Genomic DNA, 22,189 nt, shown 5'->3' with positions numbered 1-22,189 from the left:
ATATATATACATACACATATATTTATGAGTATATACATGATTATGTTTATATATATATATATATAAATATATATGTAGGACAAAGTGCGTACTATTTTTTAAACGAACTCAAGTGATTGAATACGCAGAATCGAATGCACGCAGAAGTAACGAAATGTTTACCTATTCTAGTACACAATGTACAATGCCTTACTCAGTGTTGAACGTTTACAATTTCAAATAAAATCCATTACAATCAGAATGTAACTATCATGTGGTGCTGCCTCGTCTATCCTCAGCTGGTGATGGGCAGTTTCAATGAAGCCCGTAGTTTTCACATAAACATGGCAGCTTTTGAGTGTGCCATGTGGGTGCAAGCACACGTATCCCATCGTTGTCGGTAGTCACCTTCAATGGCACTTGCTACATTTTGATTCAAACAAGTTCAAAAAGCAAGTATCCTGTTTACATCCGTTTGCAACTACATCTGTGCTTTCAATACGTGTAGTCTAATACCAATGGGCACACGGTGGTGTTGTAAATTTTCTTAGATACTATTGCCTTAAATACAATAAAAACTATAGTACACTTTTAATTATTCGAAGGCCAACCTGATTACAATGTTGGATTGCTACCCTAAGTACAACCGGCAGCTCATATATGCGACACAAGCATATTTCGCGGTCGCATACATTTATATCTCCCCTAATTTTCCTCCATCTGTCTTACTTTACTTTCGGTATCGAATCAATCGGTATCCAGCTTCTGATGCACATGTGGTGATATCCCCACCTCGTGACAATATAGCTCTGCAAGATAACGATACACTATCTCTCCCGATACAAATCTCCGCTTGCTTAAAATGGGGGAACTCTGATACAATCATGGGCTCCATTGAACCCCTCCACCCAGCTTAGTATTGTCCTGTATATATACATGCGTACACATACAAGCGATAACTTTTGTACGAGTATATATATATACATATATATATACACCTCAAACCACAAAACTCCCGGGAATCGTCAGGTCGCTTTCTCCATCGTTGACGGACAAACTGCCCTTCTTGCTGCTGTACATAGCCGAAGGTGGCATACTTACAGTCTCGATATCTGACGTGACACTTTCACCATCCCAATCACCCACACTCTTGTTCGCACGATTCTTACGCTTCTGGTACCAGTTGTATCCAATGGCCGCCATAGAGCAAACGCACAGCAACAACAGCACCGAACTCGAAACCAAAATGGCCACAATAGCGCTGGTACTAAGCCCAGTCGTAGTTCCGGCGAACTGGCTCTCATGTGATGTATTCACTGCCTCAGCCGAGCTCTCCGGGTAGGCATTCTCCTCAGGATACGCCATGTCGTCCTCTGCCTCCACAAAGCGGTTGCGCTCCATCTCCTCCTGACGCATCATCTCATTGGCCTGTTTATAAAACACACCTACACCCCCGTCGGCGGCGTCGGTGTTCATGCTCGGCTGAGGCGCGGGTGTGGGTCTACTGCGTGCGAACGGATTGAACACCGAGCTCGTAGCAAACGGATTGAACACCGAGCTCGTAGCAAACGGATTGAACATCGATGTGGTGGCGAATGGGTTGAACGCACTGGTGGCAGTCGCAAACGGATTGAACGCTGATGTGGTGGTGGCCACAGGGCCAAAGGGATTAAACTGAGACGTGGTCGTGACGACAGGGAATGGGTTAACCACGTCTGTGGTAGGAAACACACCCGTAGCAAAGGGACCTCCTCCTTCCACGGGCGTGGTCTGTACACCGTTGGCAAAGAACAAGGTGGTGTTCTCAAAGACAATCGCAGAGACCGTTTGCGTCTCCGTGAAATCATCGGTAGTTGCCGTGGCCTCGGTAAACACCTGCTGATTAGTAGATGTGGAGGTGACGAACACGGCCCCGCCGAATTGAGTGGTTGTGGCCACGAATAGCGTCGACACGTCGACGATAAAATTGGTACTCGGCGCGACAGTCCCCGTGACCACCGTGGCCAGGTAACTCGTGGTAGAGGTGGTGGTACCAAATCCCGGTATGATACCGTTATTGACCGCGGTAATAGCCGAGTTGATGGGGGTGGAACCCTGCGAGAAACTGCACTGGCCCAGACCATTGGTTACGATGTAGGCGGCGCTGTACGCACATGTGCGAGTCGTTGTCGCGAGACACGGGCGGACGCAAACTGGTGTGAGTATTCCATCTGCAGAAAGGGTGCAACATAGGGATGTATTGTTATTATCGGAGTTCAGGTAGTACGGGACGGAGGTCTACCAGTGCAAAGGTCGTACAAAGCTACCGGTCAATTGGGCGGGGGGGGGGGGGGGTAGTATGTGATACTGAAGTATACTTTCATCCGAAAAATAAGCGATATTGGTATAAAATCACGTGTTCGTGAAATCTGAGATGGGCAGGTTCCTTGTGATCGAGAATAATAGTGTGCGTGCGCACGTGCAAGCTGCTCCATCGATGAACCAGATTGTTTTAAATACTTATTGGGACTCCCCCAGCGCTTTTTCACACATGCTACACAAATCCCGGTAGGTAAGACACTCGATTAGGAACAAGAGCCGAGGTACGTATTCGAACTCACTCACTGACGGACAAGTGCCAAGATACCAAGACATAATTCACACCAACTTACTAATGAAATAGGCCGAGCTCACTAGCTGTGGAAACGACGCCGGGTTAGTGACAGGTGTCAAGGCACTATTGTAACCGAAGCGCTGCAAGGTATTGGTGATCGAACACGGTGCCAGAATCATCGCGTTCGGGTCCGTGATATTGTCAGGCTCAATACTCGTTGGAAAAGTGAGACACGACCCCTCGACTCGACTGACTAGCAGCGCTTGTCCAAAACTAAATTCCGCGTAGTTATAATCCGAGGCCTGTTTCGGGTTTCGGGAGAGAGAGAGAACAAAACAGTAGGTAAAAGGTTTATACACATTTCTATGTCAAAACACTGCTTGATGATATAGGCATGCAGAATGCAGGCAATGAAGTACACGCATATCACGAAAATTCTTGTTGCCACAACGTATATTGAAGCCAGAACACACATCAGCAATTGTGCTGAGACGACTCCCGACATTTTTGCGTCAATGTAGCATCAGTCAAGCGAGAAGAAATTTGTATAACTAAAAATGAACATGTATCCGAGGAGATGCTACTCTGACATATGTATTGAGTTTGCCTGTATTGTTTTCTAAAATGCATTTATACGTACATGTATAAATGTGCGTGCACATACAACTTTGCATGTAATAACACTAACTACGCGAGAACCATTTAGCGCGATGACAAAACACACGGAAAACATTGTAATATATCCTTTCGAGTCAAGATCTTTCTGACTTAGCAACCAACCGATGAACACAGGCGAACAGGCCATCACAAACTCTAAAGAAGAAAAGCCACGATCTGAAATAGATAAAAACACGACCAAGCTGAACGTGAAACTTGACAAGTAACTTACAAAGCTGCCGCAGGTGGTGTATAGAATTTGATTGCTACCTGTGAGAGGAGGGAGACAGAATCGTATTTAGCAATTGAATATAACTTTATGGTGTACTTTACTAAACTGCGCAAGGTAAGTTGTATAATCGACAAAACTAACGGCGGGATGGCCATGTAGCCATGATTTGTGTGAGTCTATAAATAAAAATACACCTACGAACGTGCAGGTAGCAAACTACTTGGCCACAGGATGCCCAGTATGCGTCGTTTCATACAGTGCGAATGGTCGAACCTGATCCTAGCGAGACTTAGAAATGAGTCGAAGATAGATACAGCCACAGACATAACTGAACTTCATTCAATCTGTCACCCAGAATTGAAGACATATAAACGCATGCACCAATCTCAGTGCCAAGGCTGGATGAGATATAGACGTAAGCAGACATACGTTGACAAACATCTAATCTCTTCGTTAAAGTGCACAGTGGCTTCATTGTCGACACTTATATCGCAAAGAATATATCTGAATAGTCGCAGGCACAAATACTTACTTTGTTGACCCGAAACACACAGTCCATTGGTTTCTTGAACAGTGGTATCCATGAAGTTGAGATAGAGCGCTTGCAGTACATATTGTGCATTAGCACAGCCAGAAAGGGCCGCCAGGCACAAAAGTATACTACTTTGCATTTTGGATACTATTTCACGTAATACTTGGAGATAAAAGAGTGAATCAAGCTATCGATATGCCCTCAGAAGACTATAGTACACCAGTGAAATTTATGAGAAGCAAAAACTACGTTGCTGATGCGAATGTGATCTTCAAACACAGACCTAGAGTGTAGAAGTAGGCGTTTCCTATCTAGTTGCCTCAACTGTGAGTGTGTAACCTTCCATATCACTCGTATATGAACTGTAGCACTCGCATCGAGCACACTGACATAAGCTATGAGAAGCATTTCCAAATAGGCGTGTCTAAACGCCTAATAATGTCGTCGAATTGGGAACGGTTCACTCGGATCTACTAAAAAGTGTAGAAGCAGATTTCTACCAAGTAACATTTTGGCTATTGTTAGATCCAATTGTGATTGGTGCATATTGAACTGTATAACTTATATCATTCTATTGGCGTAAAATCAAAACCACTTCACAATCATTGGATAAACGGTCAGTGTAAACCGCGTCTCCAGGAAAGATTTTATGGATTTCGGTCATCATTTTATATATAATTTGGGTTGTCTCTTTATTTCTATAAATAAACTATGCGGCTCGAAGTTTACTTGTGACTGTGGGTGTGAAATTGTGAGCCGTTTATTTAGTTTTTGTTTTGTTTTACAGTTTCTTTCAAAACATCCAAACGTCGTCATCGGATTCGGCACCCACCAGTGGCCCCACACGTGCAGTTTAAAACGTTGAACAAAGGTTTAACGTATGTAGATGAAAGACGAACTGCTCCAACGAAAATAAGAACAATATTTACCGCTAGTAGATAAGTTGAAGATCTAGGTCCAGCCTGAAAGTAAAAATATACTACTACTCTTGTGTAAATATTAGAAATAGAATAAACGGTATGTTTTTTTTAACAAACAACCTACAAAATAGAAACGCATTCTATTTTTTCATAGCCTTGAAAATAGAACAATATACATTTTTTACATTTTTAATTTTGAGAAGCATAGCCTTCTTCTAAACTGAAACACAGAAGGCTATAATATTTATTAACGTTTTAAACGTTTTACTGTATAGTTTTGTTTTGTTCTTATATTTGTTCACAAAATGTACACAAAATAACATATATTTATGTAAATACCAATATGCTAAATACCAAGAGGCCTTTTTTAAAAACAGAATAACACTATTTTTTAGTACATAATATGTACTATGTATTTACGTATTTACAATATTTACTAATAAATAAGTATATTTTACATAAATCTACGCTACGGAAAAATCCAATATGTATTTTTTTATGTTGTTGTATTAAAAACATACATTTCTAAATAGACAAGGCTAAGGTTGTAAACAATTTATACCCCCCAGATTGTTGGTATACTTTTACTTCTAGCGTACGAAGCGTTTACGAGTGGAGTTGGAAATCGATGTGATATGATAAGACAACGCAACCATACCGACGATGTGACCATGTAAGTTGAATATTATGATTAATCTATCGACTGTGTTTTCGTCCTTCATGGCTATGTGTACTTCGCGTACCTGTGCCTCTTCACATCGTGGTAACGACATATTCTGGGCTACACACACCTATTGAAGCTAGGGCATACGTTATATTTTGCTTCTACAGCGCTTGGTTGTGTGGTGTTTTACAAAAGGAAAGCAGGCCCGGAAAGACTATGTACAAAACAACTTAACATCTATAAAGTTATTATTTAGTACGACAATGCCTGTCTGAGCATTGAACTCGCCGAGCGTTCTACTAGGGCCGCCTATTAGATGATTGAGTCATGCTGGTGACCCTCCTGGAGCGACTTCATAGACGTTCAATTTTCTAAAAACGGATAGTAGTGGTATCAGGTAGCAAGTCAATTTTATAAAAGAATGGTGCACTTGTATGAATACATTCGCTGTGATGAAAAACCTTAAACTTAAGCCACGGTTTCATATACCCCGTTATCGTTACAAATTCATATTTATTCAAAATTGTTGTTTTCACTTCAGTATTTCTCGTATCATTACTTGCTCTGCAAAAACGTTGGCTTTCTCCGGACAATCCTGTCCATTTGTATTGGCCACGGTCTTAGGCACTTCATTTGTGTCCTGTCATTTCCCGACCATATATAGTTTCATATACTTCTATACTTCATATTGTTATTCTGCGCGCCATCCAAACAGACGCAAGCTTTCTCACTGCCTTTGAGCAGCGAAGCTAAAGAGTGCTGACATTATTTCAGTGTTAACAAAATGGTGAAACCCATAGCTTTCGTCAGGGACATCGGCCGATGATCAGTGTCGACCACTGAATATTTCACTTTCACTTTCCACGTACGACGTATGCTGTACCGTTTCCCACGACGCACCACAAGAGCCTCGCTGCTAGTAATATATATATATATATATATACGTATATAGATATAACCTCAATGGTGTATTGCACGTTTAAACTGCTGTTCCATACGAGAGAGGAGTTGGTGCTGGGGTGAGCACGGGCTGATCAATGCAACATGCACCCGACTCTGAATCCGCGAAGGTATAGATGACCTGGTGAAAGGAAATGAAGGCGCACTTTTGAGTAGTGTTCGCACACAAAATGCCAGTATGACTATGCTAGTTTTTATACGCTTACTGTTGCCGATGTGCCACTCCAGACGGTAGAGATTCTAGCGTTGCTTTACTGCATCAATGGCCGCACTGAGTATACAGACTAGAAGTTATTCCACAGTACATTTATACACGTACACTTAAACCCCCCCCCTTGCACATTCATACACATACATTTATACATTCATACACGTGCACTTGTACATTTATACACATACACTTGTACATTGTTTTGATATCTTTGCTTATCGATCTAGTGCGTAGAAAGCAGTAAGTGAAACCAAACCTGGTATGGGGTATATTCTTGATCGTTGGCACAGACAACTCCTGCGTCCTCGCAGTTTTGATCTGTTGAAGGAGAAGACAGAGACGGAATAAGCTAGTGTGAAACCTCTGCGGCGCGAATTAGTCACGATTACAACTATTAAGATCCGGGCCAAATCGCAGTCTTATTTCAGAGCCGAGGAGTGAATTTCTGGACTAGATCACACTGTATGGAATTGTACCATGGATAGCGATTATCCTGGGAACCCGGTGTGATTTTGTAAGAATTAAGGCGTACAATACGAGCACCGGTAGGATAAACATGCCATAAATGGTAAACACATATAAACTAAGGCGGAATACCCTGTGTGTGCAATGTGTGAGTGCTCATCCAAAACATGTATATATATATATATATAAATAATATATATCTCAGGCAGACATCTCTACCCAAAACTCATGTAGACATTTCTACACAAAACTCATGTAGACATTTCTACACAAAACTCATGTAGACATTTCTACACAAAACTCATGTAGACATTTCTACACAAAACTCATGTAGACATCTCTACACACGCGAGTACTTACTTGAACACTGCACCCCAGGCCATTCTGAGCTGCTGGTCTCGACATTGGACTCAGTGCAGAATCCAGACAGACATCCTTTACTCGTAGCACTGACACACACACTCATGCCCGGTTGGCAATAGTCTGTACGTAGAAGCGGCGTGGATGAAATGCTGACTGAGCGGTGAGGTTAAAAGCAACCCCAGCGCTACTCACACGGGTTGCGAGTGCAAGGGACTTGATATGACGACGTGAACAAATAAGTAAATGCGAGAAAAAGTCTAGTATGGGTCAATCGACCGATGGGTGCTATTAGATTCAAACAAATACATCTGTTGCAGGTTTACTTCTGAGATGCAAAAACATGTGTGATCAGGGATACAAAGCAAGATATCTGCAAAAAGTAATTTTTATGTAGCCAAAACACGTACCCACTGGCTCGCAACGACAACAGAAGCCGTCTTGAATAATCTCAGTGTTGTTAACGGTTGAGTTGCCATCGTCTACATAGTCCAGATAAGGCTTGGTACCGAGGTCCGTGTTGAAGTACCAATTGAAACAACTGCAGCGTAAAAACGATTGTGTTTTAGTGGTAGGTTAGCACATATAAAATCAAGTGACATGTATTCATATATATATATATATATATATATATAGATAGCATGGAACATACCTGACAGAACTCTCAGATCCTTGTGTACCACATGCGTCAGGGTCAGTAATTGCCCCAAGGCCGCACCCGCAGGAGTCTGCGCCTGCATTGCTGCAATGTGTGCACTGGGTGCCATCCCAGTAGTAATCCAGGCAACCCGCATATACTGACCGGTCCGGTGAGCCACACATAGTCTCATTAGCCTATAGTTGGTACGGAAGCGAATCAAGAAGGTATGAATACGAAGTAGACCAGGAAGGCTACAAAGACAAAGACAAAGACAAAGACAAAGACACACACACATATATATATATATATATATGAATGAAATACGAAGCGAACCAGGAAGTAATTGGTTCTACACTTTCCAATGAGATTTGAAACAGAACAATAATTTATCAAAGTGCACATAATACAAGACCCAATTCACCTGGCGACAGTTTAAGCAAATGCGGTCCTCAATGTTCGTCGGCGCGTTGAGTGGGAATTCAGTGAAAGCGTCACATTCCGTCCAGCCTATATGGCATGTCAGTTGTAGTATAAAGTTAAGCAGTGTGAGTAGGTATACTAAAGCGATCGTGAGTGTGGATGGCCAGTGCAAGACCAATTATACCCGGTCCAGATGTTATGCATGACCCTAAAACCCTAAAACTTTAAAACATACCCGGTCCAGAAAATATGCAGGAACCAGCTGAACACAAGGCAAACAAATCTAGGACATGTGGGGCGTGCGGCCTAGAAATCCCGCAAAACCCTATTCCATATCCATATCACATAAACACATGAGCATTCGGTGACTACAGCAACATACATTCACCCGGCCCAACTGTGTATACGCACAAATCAGTATCGCTGGATAGCGTACATATGAACAACCCCAAACCCAAAGACGTTACGACATACATTTACACTGCCCAAACAACACGGACACAACAGTTCTACAGATATCACAACAAATTAGCATAGATCCAATTGGGACTTGTAAGACATACGTTTGCACATCCCAAATATATCAAAGCAAACTATTATATATATATACATTTTTTCAAAACACGTACGTTTGCGCGTCTCAAACAACAAGAACTGGACATTCTCGCAGATATCACAACAAACTAATAAATACATACGTTTACATGGCGATGCCCATGTGGGTTCAGTGTGCATGCACTGGCCGAAGGAGTTACCGTAGATTCTAATCAGAGTCTCGTAGTTGTCCTGGTAGTACTTGATTTGATCACGGCTGTGGCAGAGAGGTTATAAGTAGGTAAGTATATTTATTAGTATGTAAGTACTTTATAACCAGAGAGGCACAATATATGTAGATGAATGTGTAATAAAGAGAGAAGCTATATAATACGGTAAGGTTCTTATAAGTAGGTAGGTACTTTGTAACCAGAGAATTGAGAAGAAACTCCATGCAGTGCAAGCAGACATGTAATATGCAGGTAATACGTTGTGATAGCTGAAGCTGAACATCGTAAGTATGGAGAAAGGATATTACAACAATTAAGTGTCACGCCCGACTATAAGACGGAACTGCCAAGGTATGAGCATTCTGGTTTCTGTGTGGATTTATGACAATATGGATCAGCTGAGGCGTACATGACAGGATGGAAGATCTTCCAAACTCGTTGCTTAATGTACACTATTTTTCTGTGTTCTCACACATATATGAGTGCATGTGCCCTGTCTTCATGTACTTTCACCTTACAGCATATACCTACACATAAATTGAATCTGTAGGCCTTTAGTATCGGAAGTTGGTGTTGTTTTGACATCTACCAGACAGTCGACAATAATATGTATTTATATACTAGATGACTATAAATAGACATATGCTAGATGACTATAAATAGACATATGCTAGATGACTATAAATAGACATATGCTAGATGACTATATATAGACTTCTATGATAGATGACAATATATGCATTTATATACTAGATGACTATATATAGACTTATGTGCTAGATGACTATATACGAATTTATATACTAGATGACTATTTATAGACTTATATGATAGATGACTTTATATAGACTTATGATAGATGACTATATACGAATTTATATACTAGATGACTATTTATAGACTTATATGATAGATGACTTTATATAGACTTATGATAGATGACTATATATAGACATGATAAATTATAGACTTATTTGCCCTATGCGCGTAGGCATGCACCTTGTATATACCTATCCACAAGTAGCACTAAGTACAACCACACACATACTCTGTAGGTCTCCAGTACTGAAAATCGGTGATATTCTCAGACCATCCGGGCAGCCAGTAGTTCCAGTACGCCACCTGTTCACTGGGCACAGTTATATAGCCTGCATGCTTCTCCTCTTCCACATTCCAGAGCGCTACCTCACAGTTACCCTGATTTATGTACGCGGGAATAGTAGGAGTTGCTAAAATAAGTACACAGCGGAATAAATAAATACCCTGAAACCATAGTAGGAGCTAGCCAGCAGAATAAAAAACCTTGAACCCCTAAAGAAATCTCGAGATTAATTGTTGCGCGCGGGGGAGGGGAGGGGGTTTAGGTAGTTGAGGGGACATACACGTGCGTACAGGATATGGGTAGCTTATATCATTCACACCCAAATAGGCACGCACTCGTTGTTCGTCAGTAGTTATACCATCCGAATGCGTGCACCGACTGTGTACTGTGACTGTGGACATGAATATGAATGGCCGATCCATATACTGTGATTTATATATGTATTGAGGTGCACATGTTTTACATGGAAGTATGCACGGGAGGTTAGGTCGTCAGACGCACTCACCTGGAACGGACAGTAGTAGAACGGCCGCACAAAGTCAATGCCATACTCAGCGATCCACCACAGCGAATAGTCCGATGACACTTGCTGTACGTAGGGGTGTATAAGCGACAGTGAAACCAGGGTAAAAAAATAGCACGAAAACCCTAAAACCCGTGGACATCCAGGATTTGAACGTATTTCACTGCTGACCTGATTCAGAACTAAACGTGGAATAACAGGGGTACAGAGTGCTTCCCGATTGTTTTGGGGTTGGGCCCAAATTTGACAGCGAACAGTCAAAATTGGGACCAAGGGAATAAGAAAAGTACATAAGAAACACAACTGGTGCAGATATATGACATGCGGATTAGGCAGGAGACATGTGACTTACAGATGAATTCTGAGCTAATTCGATAATGGCTTTCTCACTCCAGCATTTGTAAGCGTCCTGGAATCCACAGTCAAGTGGAGGCGGGCCAGGGTTGTTCCAGTAACCAGATTCACAACGACCTGATTTGGAGCCAAATTTCAGCAAGATTAGGCGAGAATTCAGAAAAATTTGGAATTATTCGGGTAGCTTCTCTGATTCTTTTCATACTGCGACCAGCTCTTGTCACCAACGCTATACACATCTGTCCAACCCAACACGACCACGAGCGGGTGTGCATGCACGCACAAACACATCAGCCCATCCGATGTGTGATGTAAAGGGATCCATCCAACCCACTCACATACCAGCCAAGCACTCGGGTGAGTTACTACTGACGCAGGTGGTGTAGCCATCAGTACAGTTACGCGCATCTATACACTTCTCACACGTGTCAGGCGTAAACACAGATGTAGAGCGATTATTGTAGTATCCTTGTTGACACGTAGGGCACCTCGAGCGGATGGGACAGTTGGGGCACTCGGGCTCGACGATACAGTTATCGATGGTGTGGCATTCTGGGTTCGGGAGAACAGACAACGACATGTTAAGATATGTATAATTTGTGAGTTATGTATATATATATAAATATGACATGTGTGAAATATATATATATATGTATACGTATATATATATATATATATGTATACGTATATATATATATATATATGTATACGTATATATATATATATATATGTATACGTATATATATATATATGTATACGTATATATATATAATACAATATATATATGTGGCATTTGTGAGTGAAGCATAAATATGTTTATGATATAGGTGTGTTGTATATATATATAAATAGGACATGTGTGTGAAACTAACGCGTGGTCATACGCTCTCTAGAGTGGCGTATGGGTTTGACGCACATAAACGACGAAGGTGTGAGGAGTGTCTGAAAGAGGATGTGTACGGAATCACATATTCAATGAATGTACGTATGTATGTAAACTTTATAGATTAGGATTTTTGATATTAGAGTCCTTGATGCGAGACTTCTACCTCGAAGTGTTAAGATTAGAGCTACACCAAGAACAGATGTATGTGCATACGTTATATCCATATCTATATAGTCGTACATGTAAACTCAAAGCGCTCAGAACTACTATGAATTGTGTCACTCGTGTGTGTCGTATCCTGGAGTGTCCATCTGCTTTACGATAGAATTCTGCATAAACGCACACAAATATCCGACTTCTTCAAAACTACTGAACTATATACGTATGCGTTCATCTGCAGGCGACAGGCAACCCCAACACACCCAGGGGTTGGGTTACAAACCCCTAAAACCCAATAACATACGCAGACAAATAGGACGGGACTGGATTTCGCGCCCCTGGTAGTTGGACTGTCCGGTTAGAAGTGTGGAGTTGGCGTTTAACAGACGCACTACACACTGCACTCCTAGCTCGGCCAACTGATCCGTCTGTGCGCGGATGTTTCCGTTTACGTTTGCATCGCCCAAAGCCGCCGCCTGGCAGAGAAATTTGGGTATGGTTTGGGGTTTGGGTTTAGGAACGAATGGGTGTGGTTAGTATTCGAAACTATGTGACCTTTGTATGATGGAGAAGAAGATTGGAGAGATAAATCATCGGGGTAAAAGCATGCAACAACTAAACCCCCAGAGGCTTCCTGAGACATGCAAACATATCAAAAAACAGAACGATAAACCCTAAACTGCCCTTAGTCAGTCACCTGCATGGAATCACATAAGAGTGACCATACGCCAAAGAAGCACAACTGAACATTCCGTACGAAGCCAATAGGTCACCCGAGAGGGTCTTCATACCGGTCACTTATGAGACTTTGTGCTAATTCCACGCCTATACAAAGGCAGTCGTTGAAGGAACTATCGTACTTAGTAAGTACGTACTCATAAAACAACACTCGCATCGATAGATGTAGATATACGGACGGACTATAAGATAAGGACAACATGCAACGCTAAGGGCTGAGTGATGCCGGATCAGTCCATACGTAACACAAACATCCAAACACGTTTATACATGCATGTGGGAGACTTACCAATGTATTGGTAATCATTGACGAGGCTGCTGCGTCGGTTGTGAAGTTCACATCCACCAAGACATTGCCGGAGGTCTCGTTGGTTCTGATGCCAAGTACATAGAAGGGCCAAGGATACTCATACGGTTGGACCCCCTACATACAAATAGAGTAGAGATTCGATACATATCTCAACATGTTAACGATATATATATATATGTATATATACAGATACATATACATATATATGTGTATATGTATATATATATATATATATGGTTAAGTATTATATATATGTGTGTTGAAAAGGTGTGCTAAGAACTTACCGGAACGCCGACTAGGGCGCCGAAATCCGCCAATTCTTGCAAGAAGTAGTACTCAAATTCGTCATCGTAATCTTCTTCGGGGAAGCACAGCTCATACGTCATATCCGCCAACTTACACGCCGAATAGTCTGTAGAGGAATTCAAAACGTTTAGGCGGGCTGAGTTCAGGCACATGCGCAATACCTACAGACCATGCGTGCCGTTCTGTACTACTATTGACTATGTACGCCTCTGGTGTGAGAATGGTAGCAATGCAGGATATGCACGGGGAGATACACACACACTCCATTTGGGTCTGCACGGATGAAGCCTGGGTGTACGCCATTGTAGATTAGCATGGGGCTTCGATGCTGTACTGTAACTATGCTGGTATGAGCTAAGACATGTATAAATCGAGCACATTGTTGCATAGCCCAGAACCCCGACGCACATTATATATATATATATATTGGACACCAACCCATCCCTCATTCCATTCAACAAGCAGACTTTTCTCACCTGGCTGAACCCCACAGCACACAAAATCGACCACGTACATCCAACTCCAATACGAATACTGCACCCAAGAACAAAGCCCTAGACCTTAAACCCACACCTCATCTCATCATTCTCGTATGACTAATACACACTACCTACATACACACGTTTATCACACTACATACATACACTCACCCATCAACTACATACACTCACCCTCTGATCATCTCCTCTATCCCACTACATCCACACACATGCCCATCCCACGTGTACCCTGCTCTACCTCACACCCCATGTACCACCTACCGCCAGCGCAGCTTGTTTCGTTGTTGTAGTAGCCGAGGTCTTTCTCGCACTCGCCCGTGGCGCAGAGGAGTGTCTGTGTGGCTCCGGCTGTCAGGTCATTGCACTTGGTGTTGCCAGGCCTGCACCCGGGTTGATCGGGACAGTCGATGCACTGTAGATAGATAGATGCAGTGAGTTTCCGGAGATGGTTCATGGTGTAGAGCAGACAAGCACGGGAGATAGGTAGATAGATACAGTGGGTGTACTGCGAGGGTGCAGGGTATGTATAGACGAGAGGGGTTAGATAGAAAGGACCCAGGGGATGAATAATCAACACCACCAACCGGTAAGTGCGGTGAGTGTCAGGGCATAGCGCTATTTAGGGTTCAGGGTTTTAAGTGTCTTTTAGAGCACAGGTGCACAATATTGGTACAAATCTATATCTACACATACAATTCCAACTTGTTCGATTCCCCGTCCCACTCCGGCCTGTCCAATGGTCAGCTGGGCCACAGAATTGTCCTGATAAAACCCATCGTTGCAAAACCCCGTTAAGCAGAAGCTGACTGTGTCGTTCACACATCTGTTAACGCAAATGGAGAAAGACTCGATTAAACATATGAGATATACTTAGAGAACGTTCCTGGATCGCAACGTTTTTCTGAAATCCGTTCTGATTGCCGTTCCATGCATACTGATTGCTGGAGTGAGTAAGCTAGAAAAGAGGATTATAACACGGAGGGTTGTAGCTTTGGGTTGCGGGTCCCTGTGCCATGAAGGTACAGCTTGCCCCGTTTGTGTATCTCACCGATAGGTTTGGACAAAAGGGACGCCAGTCTATGCGGCGGACGGTATGTACTATGGCGTCCCTTTTGCGTATTCATTAGTTGTCCCGTTTTGTGCACCTGTTAGTGTAAATTGGGACCGTGCCTGATACCGGGGTCTACTTCGACGACCACTCTACCGGGGCCAGGACACCAAAAGCTCGAGGACACTTATTAACATGTATGCACTCTTATCCATACCCATTGACACGTACGGAAAAACGTGCATACCTGATATTAGTTATGAAACAGCCTTGGCATAGATATGTATATATACCTGATATTAACTATAAAACAGCCTTGGCACAGACATACATATATACCTGATATTAACTATGGACCAGCCGTAGCACAGACATGCATACACACCCGGTGTTAACTATGACGCAGTCTTGGCACAGACATACATACATACCTGGTATTCTCCAAGGAACAACCTTCGGCTCGAGTGCATTCTAAACATCGATCGGCATATGGCGGCCACTCAATCTGTTTGTAATACGAACCTTCGCATTGATCACAACTGGACCGCCGACGGTCTCCATCGCAATAGCCTAATGCAGCAACAGCACATGCGGATGAATGGGCACAGGTCACTGATCAGCCAAACATCTCATTGACCATTACTTTTCATACTAATACCACTGTACTTTGTATTTATCGGACATCAAAGCGCATGAACTAAACCTGCTACAAGAATTGAGCTCATAGAGCTTTTCTGCCTCCCACTCCTCCTTCTTCGCTCCCCATACACAAACTAAAACAAAAGGGCTTGCCGATTATAGACCCTTCCTCATATATTTATATTTTGCATTTTGGAAAATATTGTTGTTTTGTTTCAAAATCAGGATTGGCACTTACCAGGGTATTCGCAGTTGGCGATCGGATCACAATTGAAGCACAGCCGTCGCTCATAGAAACCATACGGCCTATACTGTGACGGTAATTGTACCGAATAGAAGCACTCTGCCAAATGTAAATGTAATGGGAGGCAAAGCAAAGATACGTATACATTAGAAAATCAAGAAATAACACTGAACAATTTTATGACTAAATACTCGAGTGGACGAGGGACTGACCTAAAAGCCGAAGGAGTATATATACATATATATATATATATATACATATCTATATATAGAAGGATCAAAAGGCTAAAAGCCGAAAAAGTAAAACCCAACATGAGACCGACTCAAAAGTCGGGATAATCGGAGACGGGACTCCTATTTACGATCACTAAGGTGCGTGGGGCTCTCATTAAAAAAAATCCCTGGGCAAGCCATAGGCTTATGAGATGCAAAGCTCCGAATTGTGTGCACACTAAACCATGACCGTATAACAATTAAATGAAACGTTTTGGTGGTTTGGGTTTTGTGATCTGCATAGGCGGTGGACAATACAATGCTACGCTGCGGAAATTAAGTGGAGGAACGTTAATCAAGAGAGTACTCATTACAAACACACTGATGCAAGGTATGCCATATACAAATATATAAGCAATGTTCTCTCAATGCGCTAGATATAGCACGAATAGAGTGGTAGTAACTTAAATGGAGAGGACACTATATCAGGACAGCGCCCAGTACAAACACACTGACATATACGGGATGGAAAGCTGTGATCATGATACGTGATGCACGCGGTGGTCAGGTATTTCGAATTGTATGTATGAACATTTATATATATATATATTACATTTATATTATATACATACATTAAATTTTACTGTGAGGCAGTGTTTGCGTACGTACCTATCATACACATAGGCATCGCAAAGGGATCGCTGACAATGCTGGCCGTGAGGTTGTTGACAATGGCTTGTAGATTGGCTACGTTGCCACACGTGATAGCTATGTCCAGGTGGTTGTCACGCATCGGATCTGGTGCAATCTGTGGTAGGTGGATGCCGAGATTACGCAGGGAGAGTGTTCGTGTGAAGTGGGATATATATGTGTGTATGTACGTTGGAGAGTGTGTCTTGTGTAGATTATGGGGCATGCAAAGTGGGTTGTGCTATGAGACGTGTGAAGTGGGATATGTATGTGTGCGTACTCAGAGAGACCTCCATTTTGAAGATTAGCTCACAGCAACCCAAATTTAGTGCTTGTTAGACATACATTGTTCCAGGAAGAAAAACCAAAACGAGTATCGCAGTCGTACCAGTGATAGGTACATGAATACAAACTTGACAGGAAACCAAAACTATACATGTATTAGATATATGAGTGTTTTCTTTAGTCATAGTCATATAAATGGTACGTTGACCAGAAAACACCACCATACTAGTAATAGATATATGAGTGTTTCCTTCACCCAAAGTCATATAAATAGTACCTTGACCGGATAGCAGTCGTACGGATACGTTGCGCGCGTATTGGCGGCTGTGCCTGGCGGGAAGAAATATCGCTGGAGATTGTCTTCGAACAAAATCAGTTCATCCAGCGTAAACTGGTTGGGTAGCAGATCGGTTTCCAGCAGCACTTGCGTGACTAGAGAGAGCGGGGCAGGAAGGTGAACATAATCGGCATTAGACAGAATATATATATATATAGAAGTAGCATTGGTCTGCTACCAAATTTGAATGCATGAACATTCTTGCACAACACCGATGCTAACCCCCCCCCCCCCCCAACCCACACAGCCCCTGCAATTAACAGCAGTCATGAGACTTACGGTTACAGGTGCTGTTGAAGGTGTTCAGTTCATTTAGGAAGAACTTCTGACACTGTCCGGCCAGACAGGTCGATTCCAACCGCTGGAATATTGTGGTCCCTAATTGTGACTCCGTGTATCCACATATCTGCGACCCGTTGTTGCATCCGGGTGCCTGGGGTGCAAAAGACGTAGAATAAAATGTATCGAATAAGGCCGTGGTAATTCGGGTTGTGGGGTGCGAAAGGTGTAGAGTAAAATGTTTAGAATATAGTCTTGATATTTCGGGCTGTGGGGTGCAAAGGCCTTGGTAATTCGGGTTGTGGTGTGGTTGGTTTGGATTTTACATTCGTCCTTACTGTTTCGGTGTGATAATTCCGAGAGAAACAAGGGCAAGCTCCTGGCAACCAAAGAGGTGGCCCCAGAATCGTCAACCGACAATCTGACCGATTCCATCACACGCATTTACTCACACAAATATATATTAATATATATATAGTATATACACGCACGGATACAGGTATATATATATACAGTATTTACGCACACAAATATAGCGATATCCTTATAGGGTATTCGCACGCACAAATATAGCTATACCAACATATGTTTTCTGCACGCACAAATATAGGTATATCCATTTTCAGCCCTTACAGCAGTACAACCAACTCTTTATAGTCCAGCCCACTCGGCCCTTGCTGACTTACCTCTGGACACGTAGCGCACTGGCACACACACTGCTGCGACGAGTTTGTGGAGATGTCAAAGAAGTTTCCGATGCCACAGTCGAGACATTCACCGCGAGAGTTGGCTGGGTTAATCCAACACTCGGAACAGTCCTCGCCCAGATTGAGGTCCGAGCAGGCTAGTGTGTGAAGGGGGTGTAGAGGAGTAGTAGGTGTGAGAAGGCATATCGAGTATGCGTATGATACACCCATTGAAAGGCGAGTAAACTAGCACAGATCTATACTCCCATATATATATATATATATATATGTGAGTGTATGTGAGTGTGTATATATCTTGCTTACGTTGACAGTCACTCGACAGTTTGAGGGGATCGTTCCAGAAGCCGCGATCACACCCACCGGCCTTACAAGCCGAATAGGTCGAGTTGCGGCATATAGCGTTTTCAATCGGACAATTGTCCGGTTTCTCACAAGCTGTGGAAGACGAAAAGAAAACAGCAATCAATTAGGACACCTCCAATGTATAACGAGAGGGTTTATAGGCGAACAAAGCGTTAACGGTTTCTGAGAACAACCAACCCAATTCTGGGTTCGGGACCAACTTAGGCTGGACGTTAAACGGTGCCGTTTGGCCAAAACATGTCGTGTAGTGACTTTAACGGACCACGAAATTTTGCAAACAGAATGTATAGCTCTGAAAACGTTACAAACCGTATCTTTTTTACAGCACTGAGACTATCTTATTACCACACCGATCGGTAGGCCGTGGGACTTACTTGCACACAGGCCTTCGGTGGCGTTGAAGTAATTGAAGCTGCCACACGTGTTGCACTGAGTGGATGAGCAGAAGGAACACGTTGGGCCGTAGACGGTACACGCTGTTGTGGACAGAGGTGAACGGTCACAGTGGGTGAGATTAGGGTTAGGGGATCGGTGAAAACCCTGGACAACCAGTGGCGGTTGCTATAGCTACAGAGCTCAGGTGATGGGAACAACCCTAAAACCTTACAACTGCGAGGAAACACGTGTTTAATATAGCAGCGTGAGCAATCGAGCGACGAGCAGTGTGAAGCGGAAGTTATAAAAGAACAAGCAGTGCAACAGGTGCAGTGACTTGACAAACGGAATGGTGACCAATGGGCGACCGTGGATAGACTCTAACTCGTCGTCTGGTAGTGAGGCACTAGCTATGTGAGCTATGCATTCAAGGCCAACGTACATATGTATATGTGCGACGACACACTTAGACGTACACAACTTTTGTCTACATATCCTATAGATATAAGACTCATATACACCTACACAGCTTTTGTGCACATATTATACAAATATATGACTCACATACACCTACACACCTTTTGTGTACACGTCACATACACTTACGACTCATACAGACGTACACAACGTTCATATACCCACACAGCTTTTTGTGTACATATAAAACTTACGTATACATAGATTCGAAGTCAAGTCTAAGTAGTTGAGCAGATTGCACTGGAAACACAGATCAGCTGTACACAGATCACATCCGGGGTGTTGCCTAGCACAGCTACCGCATCTGTCGTTAATCTCGTCGTAAAACTCTCCCGCCGGGCATCCTAGGACAGAAAAAAGAAACATACATTGTTGTCGTTAATTCGGTCAAAGAAGCCTTTCGTTGAGTGTGTTTATATGTTAACAGAAGTCGTGGTTGCCTTAGTCGTACTATATGGCAGTACTTTATGGTCAACAGATGATGCGTTCTGCCTAATGCAAAAACAGATCGTTCAGAGCTGCCAGGAAAGACATTGTGCTGTCGCTTCTAACACAAAGCTAAGCATAACACAAGGATCGGTGTACAACCCCAAGCGCAATGTGTATTCAGTATTTCGGACGAAAAGTGAGAATACATGCTTAGTCGGACCTTCTATCACAATATATGTATGTGTATGTACATATATATATATATATATATACGGATAGGCAAACAAATGCGTATGCATTTATCACCATTTCTCTGTATTCCATTAACTGTACATGTTTGTTATCGCGGCCTTCAAGACGATTCATGGTATTGTTTCTGGCCAGACCAACATACCTCTTGTAATTTCGAAACCTGGTAATTCTGACGGCAGCAAATCTGGAGAGTACAGAAGTTGAGAGCGTTATTGAAATGCACTAGTAGGTATGAATATTATAATTTTAGAAACATTCTAGGATGCTTGCCTATAATTACTGCCAAGCTTAGGGTTGCAGGGTTTGGGCCAACACACCTGAAGACAGTAAGGTGGCGTCCGGGTTCAGTGGGTCCACTACAATGGTGATGACCACTCCATCCAAACCTGTCGCTAAACTCGTAACTACCGCATCTATATTGTGTGAATACAACAGACGGATGTGAAGTTTAGGAATAGGAATTGAGCCAGCAAAAGAAAATGCTCGAGCTCAATGAACATTTAGGAACCAGGGTTGAACTCTTGGCACGATACTAGGGATAGGGGTTTAGCCTAAAACCCTAGGGATAGGGATGCAAGCGAGCGAGTTGCCTAGACGACTCAAAGATTCCCATAGACCGCCATACTTGAAACGAAGGGGTTGACACCATCAGTGACAGCGTCTGTGGCAACGGTATCAAACGGGTTGAAGACAACGGCGGTGGTTGTAGGTATCTCAGCCTGAGCGTCAGTTGTAAACACTGGGAACTGTCGTAGCATATGGAGCAGTAAAGGGGATATGATTGGTGGCATAGATTAGTTGATGTAGTAGGCATGGTTCATGGCAAGCCAGAACCAGATATAGACATGCACAATCGTGCATGAAAACGTATCAACGGAAACTCGAATACCTATTGATATTTATACAAAGGTGTATGTGGTGAACGAATGATGGTACCAATTACGCACGTGCATACACTTCGAACTGGACAGTCGACATACCTGTGCGTTCACCAACGCGGTCAGCCCGGCGCCGAACAGAATCGATCTCAACTTCATGGTTGTATGTTTGGAGAAGCAGTCCACAGATAATGCGGTAAACTGAATCCAACTAGTGTTATAGAGCTATACACACAGCACTAACTGCACATTGGATGTGGATGTTGGTGCAGGATTGGCGGATTACTAAGATGGACGTAGACCTGCGAGGAAGTTAACAAGAGCCGGGATTTAGAATATAAAACTTGTCAATGTGTATTCTAGCATATATATATATATATACATATATATATTATATAATATATATTATATATACATATAAATATAAATATATATACATATATATATATGTATACATATATATATATATAAATACATATATAAGCGTAAATATATATATATATATATATATGTGTGTGTGTATATATGCATGAGAATATATACATAAATACATATATATATATATATATATATCGTACAAGTTTGGGTATACAAATGCTTATATATATATATATATATATATATATATATAGTATATATATATATACTANATANATATATATAGTGTGTATATTATGTACTACTGTATGTGATTAGTTA

At 42.4% G+C, this 22,189-nt stretch overlaps 2 protein-coding genes across 3 annotated transcripts; both read right to left on the bottom strand.

Annotated features, from left to right (window-relative positions):
* Positions 1–540: 540 nt before the first annotated feature.
* SARC_01388 (hypothetical protein) lies at positions 541–4,336 on the bottom strand. The gene is made up of 4 exons (XM_014304907.1): positions 3,994–4,336; positions 3,462–3,499; positions 2,631–2,874; positions 541–2,189 (listed from the first exon to the last, which is right to left on the bottom strand). The coding sequence occupies exons 1-4, from the start codon at positions 4,130–4,132 to the stop codon at positions 979–981; spliced, it is 1,632 nt and encodes a 543-aa protein (XP_014160382.1). The 5' UTR covers positions 4,133–4,336; the 3' UTR covers positions 541–978.
* Positions 4,337–6,073: 1,737 nt separating this feature from the next.
* SARC_01387 lies at positions 6,074–21,719 on the bottom strand. Of its 2 annotated transcripts, XM_014304905.1 has the most exons (29): positions 21,593–21,719; positions 21,238–21,358; positions 20,930–21,025; positions 20,755–20,796; positions 20,126–20,275; positions 19,454–19,555; positions 19,020–19,151; positions 18,696–18,853; positions 18,010–18,163; positions 17,671–17,825; positions 17,088–17,226; positions 16,201–16,305; positions 15,755–15,893; positions 14,969–15,098; positions 14,537–14,687; positions 13,754–13,881; positions 13,449–13,583; positions 12,726–12,897; positions 11,719–11,928; positions 11,375–11,493; positions 11,005–11,088; positions 10,446–10,594; positions 9,332–9,444; positions 8,635–8,720; positions 8,226–8,407; positions 7,984–8,114; positions 7,574–7,696; positions 7,005–7,066; positions 6,074–6,658 (listed from the first exon to the last, which is right to left on the bottom strand). In XM_014304905.1, the coding sequence occupies exons 1-29, from the start codon at positions 21,647–21,649 to the stop codon at positions 6,557–6,559; spliced, it is 3,627 nt and encodes a 1,208-aa protein (XP_014160380.1). In that variant the 5' UTR covers positions 21,650–21,719; the 3' UTR covers positions 6,074–6,556. The 2 variants fall into 2 exon arrangements, with proteins under 2 accessions (XP_014160380.1, XP_014160381.1); XM_014304906.1 differs by lacking the exons at positions 6,074–6,658; positions 7,005–7,066; positions 7,574–7,696 and adding an exon at positions 7,714–7,789.
* Between the last annotated feature and the right edge of the window lie 470 nt (positions 21,720–22,189).

This window comes from Sphaeroforma arctica, assembly GCF_001186125.1.
Source record: "Sphaeroforma arctica JP610 unplaced genomic scaffold supercont1.54, whole genome shotgun sequence".
NCBI classification, from domain to species: domain Eukaryota; class Ichthyosporea; order Ichthyophonida; genus Sphaeroforma; species Sphaeroforma arctica.
Note: the sequence above shows the minus strand (reverse complement) of the source record. Positions and strands in the feature narration are given on the sequence as shown.

Coding starts and splice junctions, on each gene's coding strand:
- SARC_01388 (XM_014304907.1), bottom strand. CDS start 4,132: ATGCAAAGTAGTATACTTTTGTGCCTGGCGGCCCTTTCTGGCTGTGCT. Junction 3,500..3,993: donor GTGTGTTTCGGGTCAACAAA/GTAAGTATTTGT, acceptor CTCCTCTCACAG/GTAGCAATCAAATTCTATAC. Junction 2,190..2,630: donor GAGCTCGGCCTATTTCATTA/GTAAGTTGGTGT, acceptor CCCTTTCTGCAG/ATGGAATACTCACACCAGTT.
- SARC_01387 (XM_014304905.1), bottom strand. CDS start 21,649: ATGAAGTTGAGATCGATTCTGTTCGGCGCCGGGCTGACCGCGTTGGTG. Junction 20,276..20,754: donor AGGTTTCGAAATTACAAGAG/GTATGTTGGTCT, acceptor TTTCTGTCCTAG/GATGCCCGGCGGGAGAGTTT. Junction 9,445..10,445: donor CAGTACTGGAGACCTACAGA/GTATGTGTGTGG, acceptor TCTCTGCCACAG/CCGTGATCAAATCAAGTACT.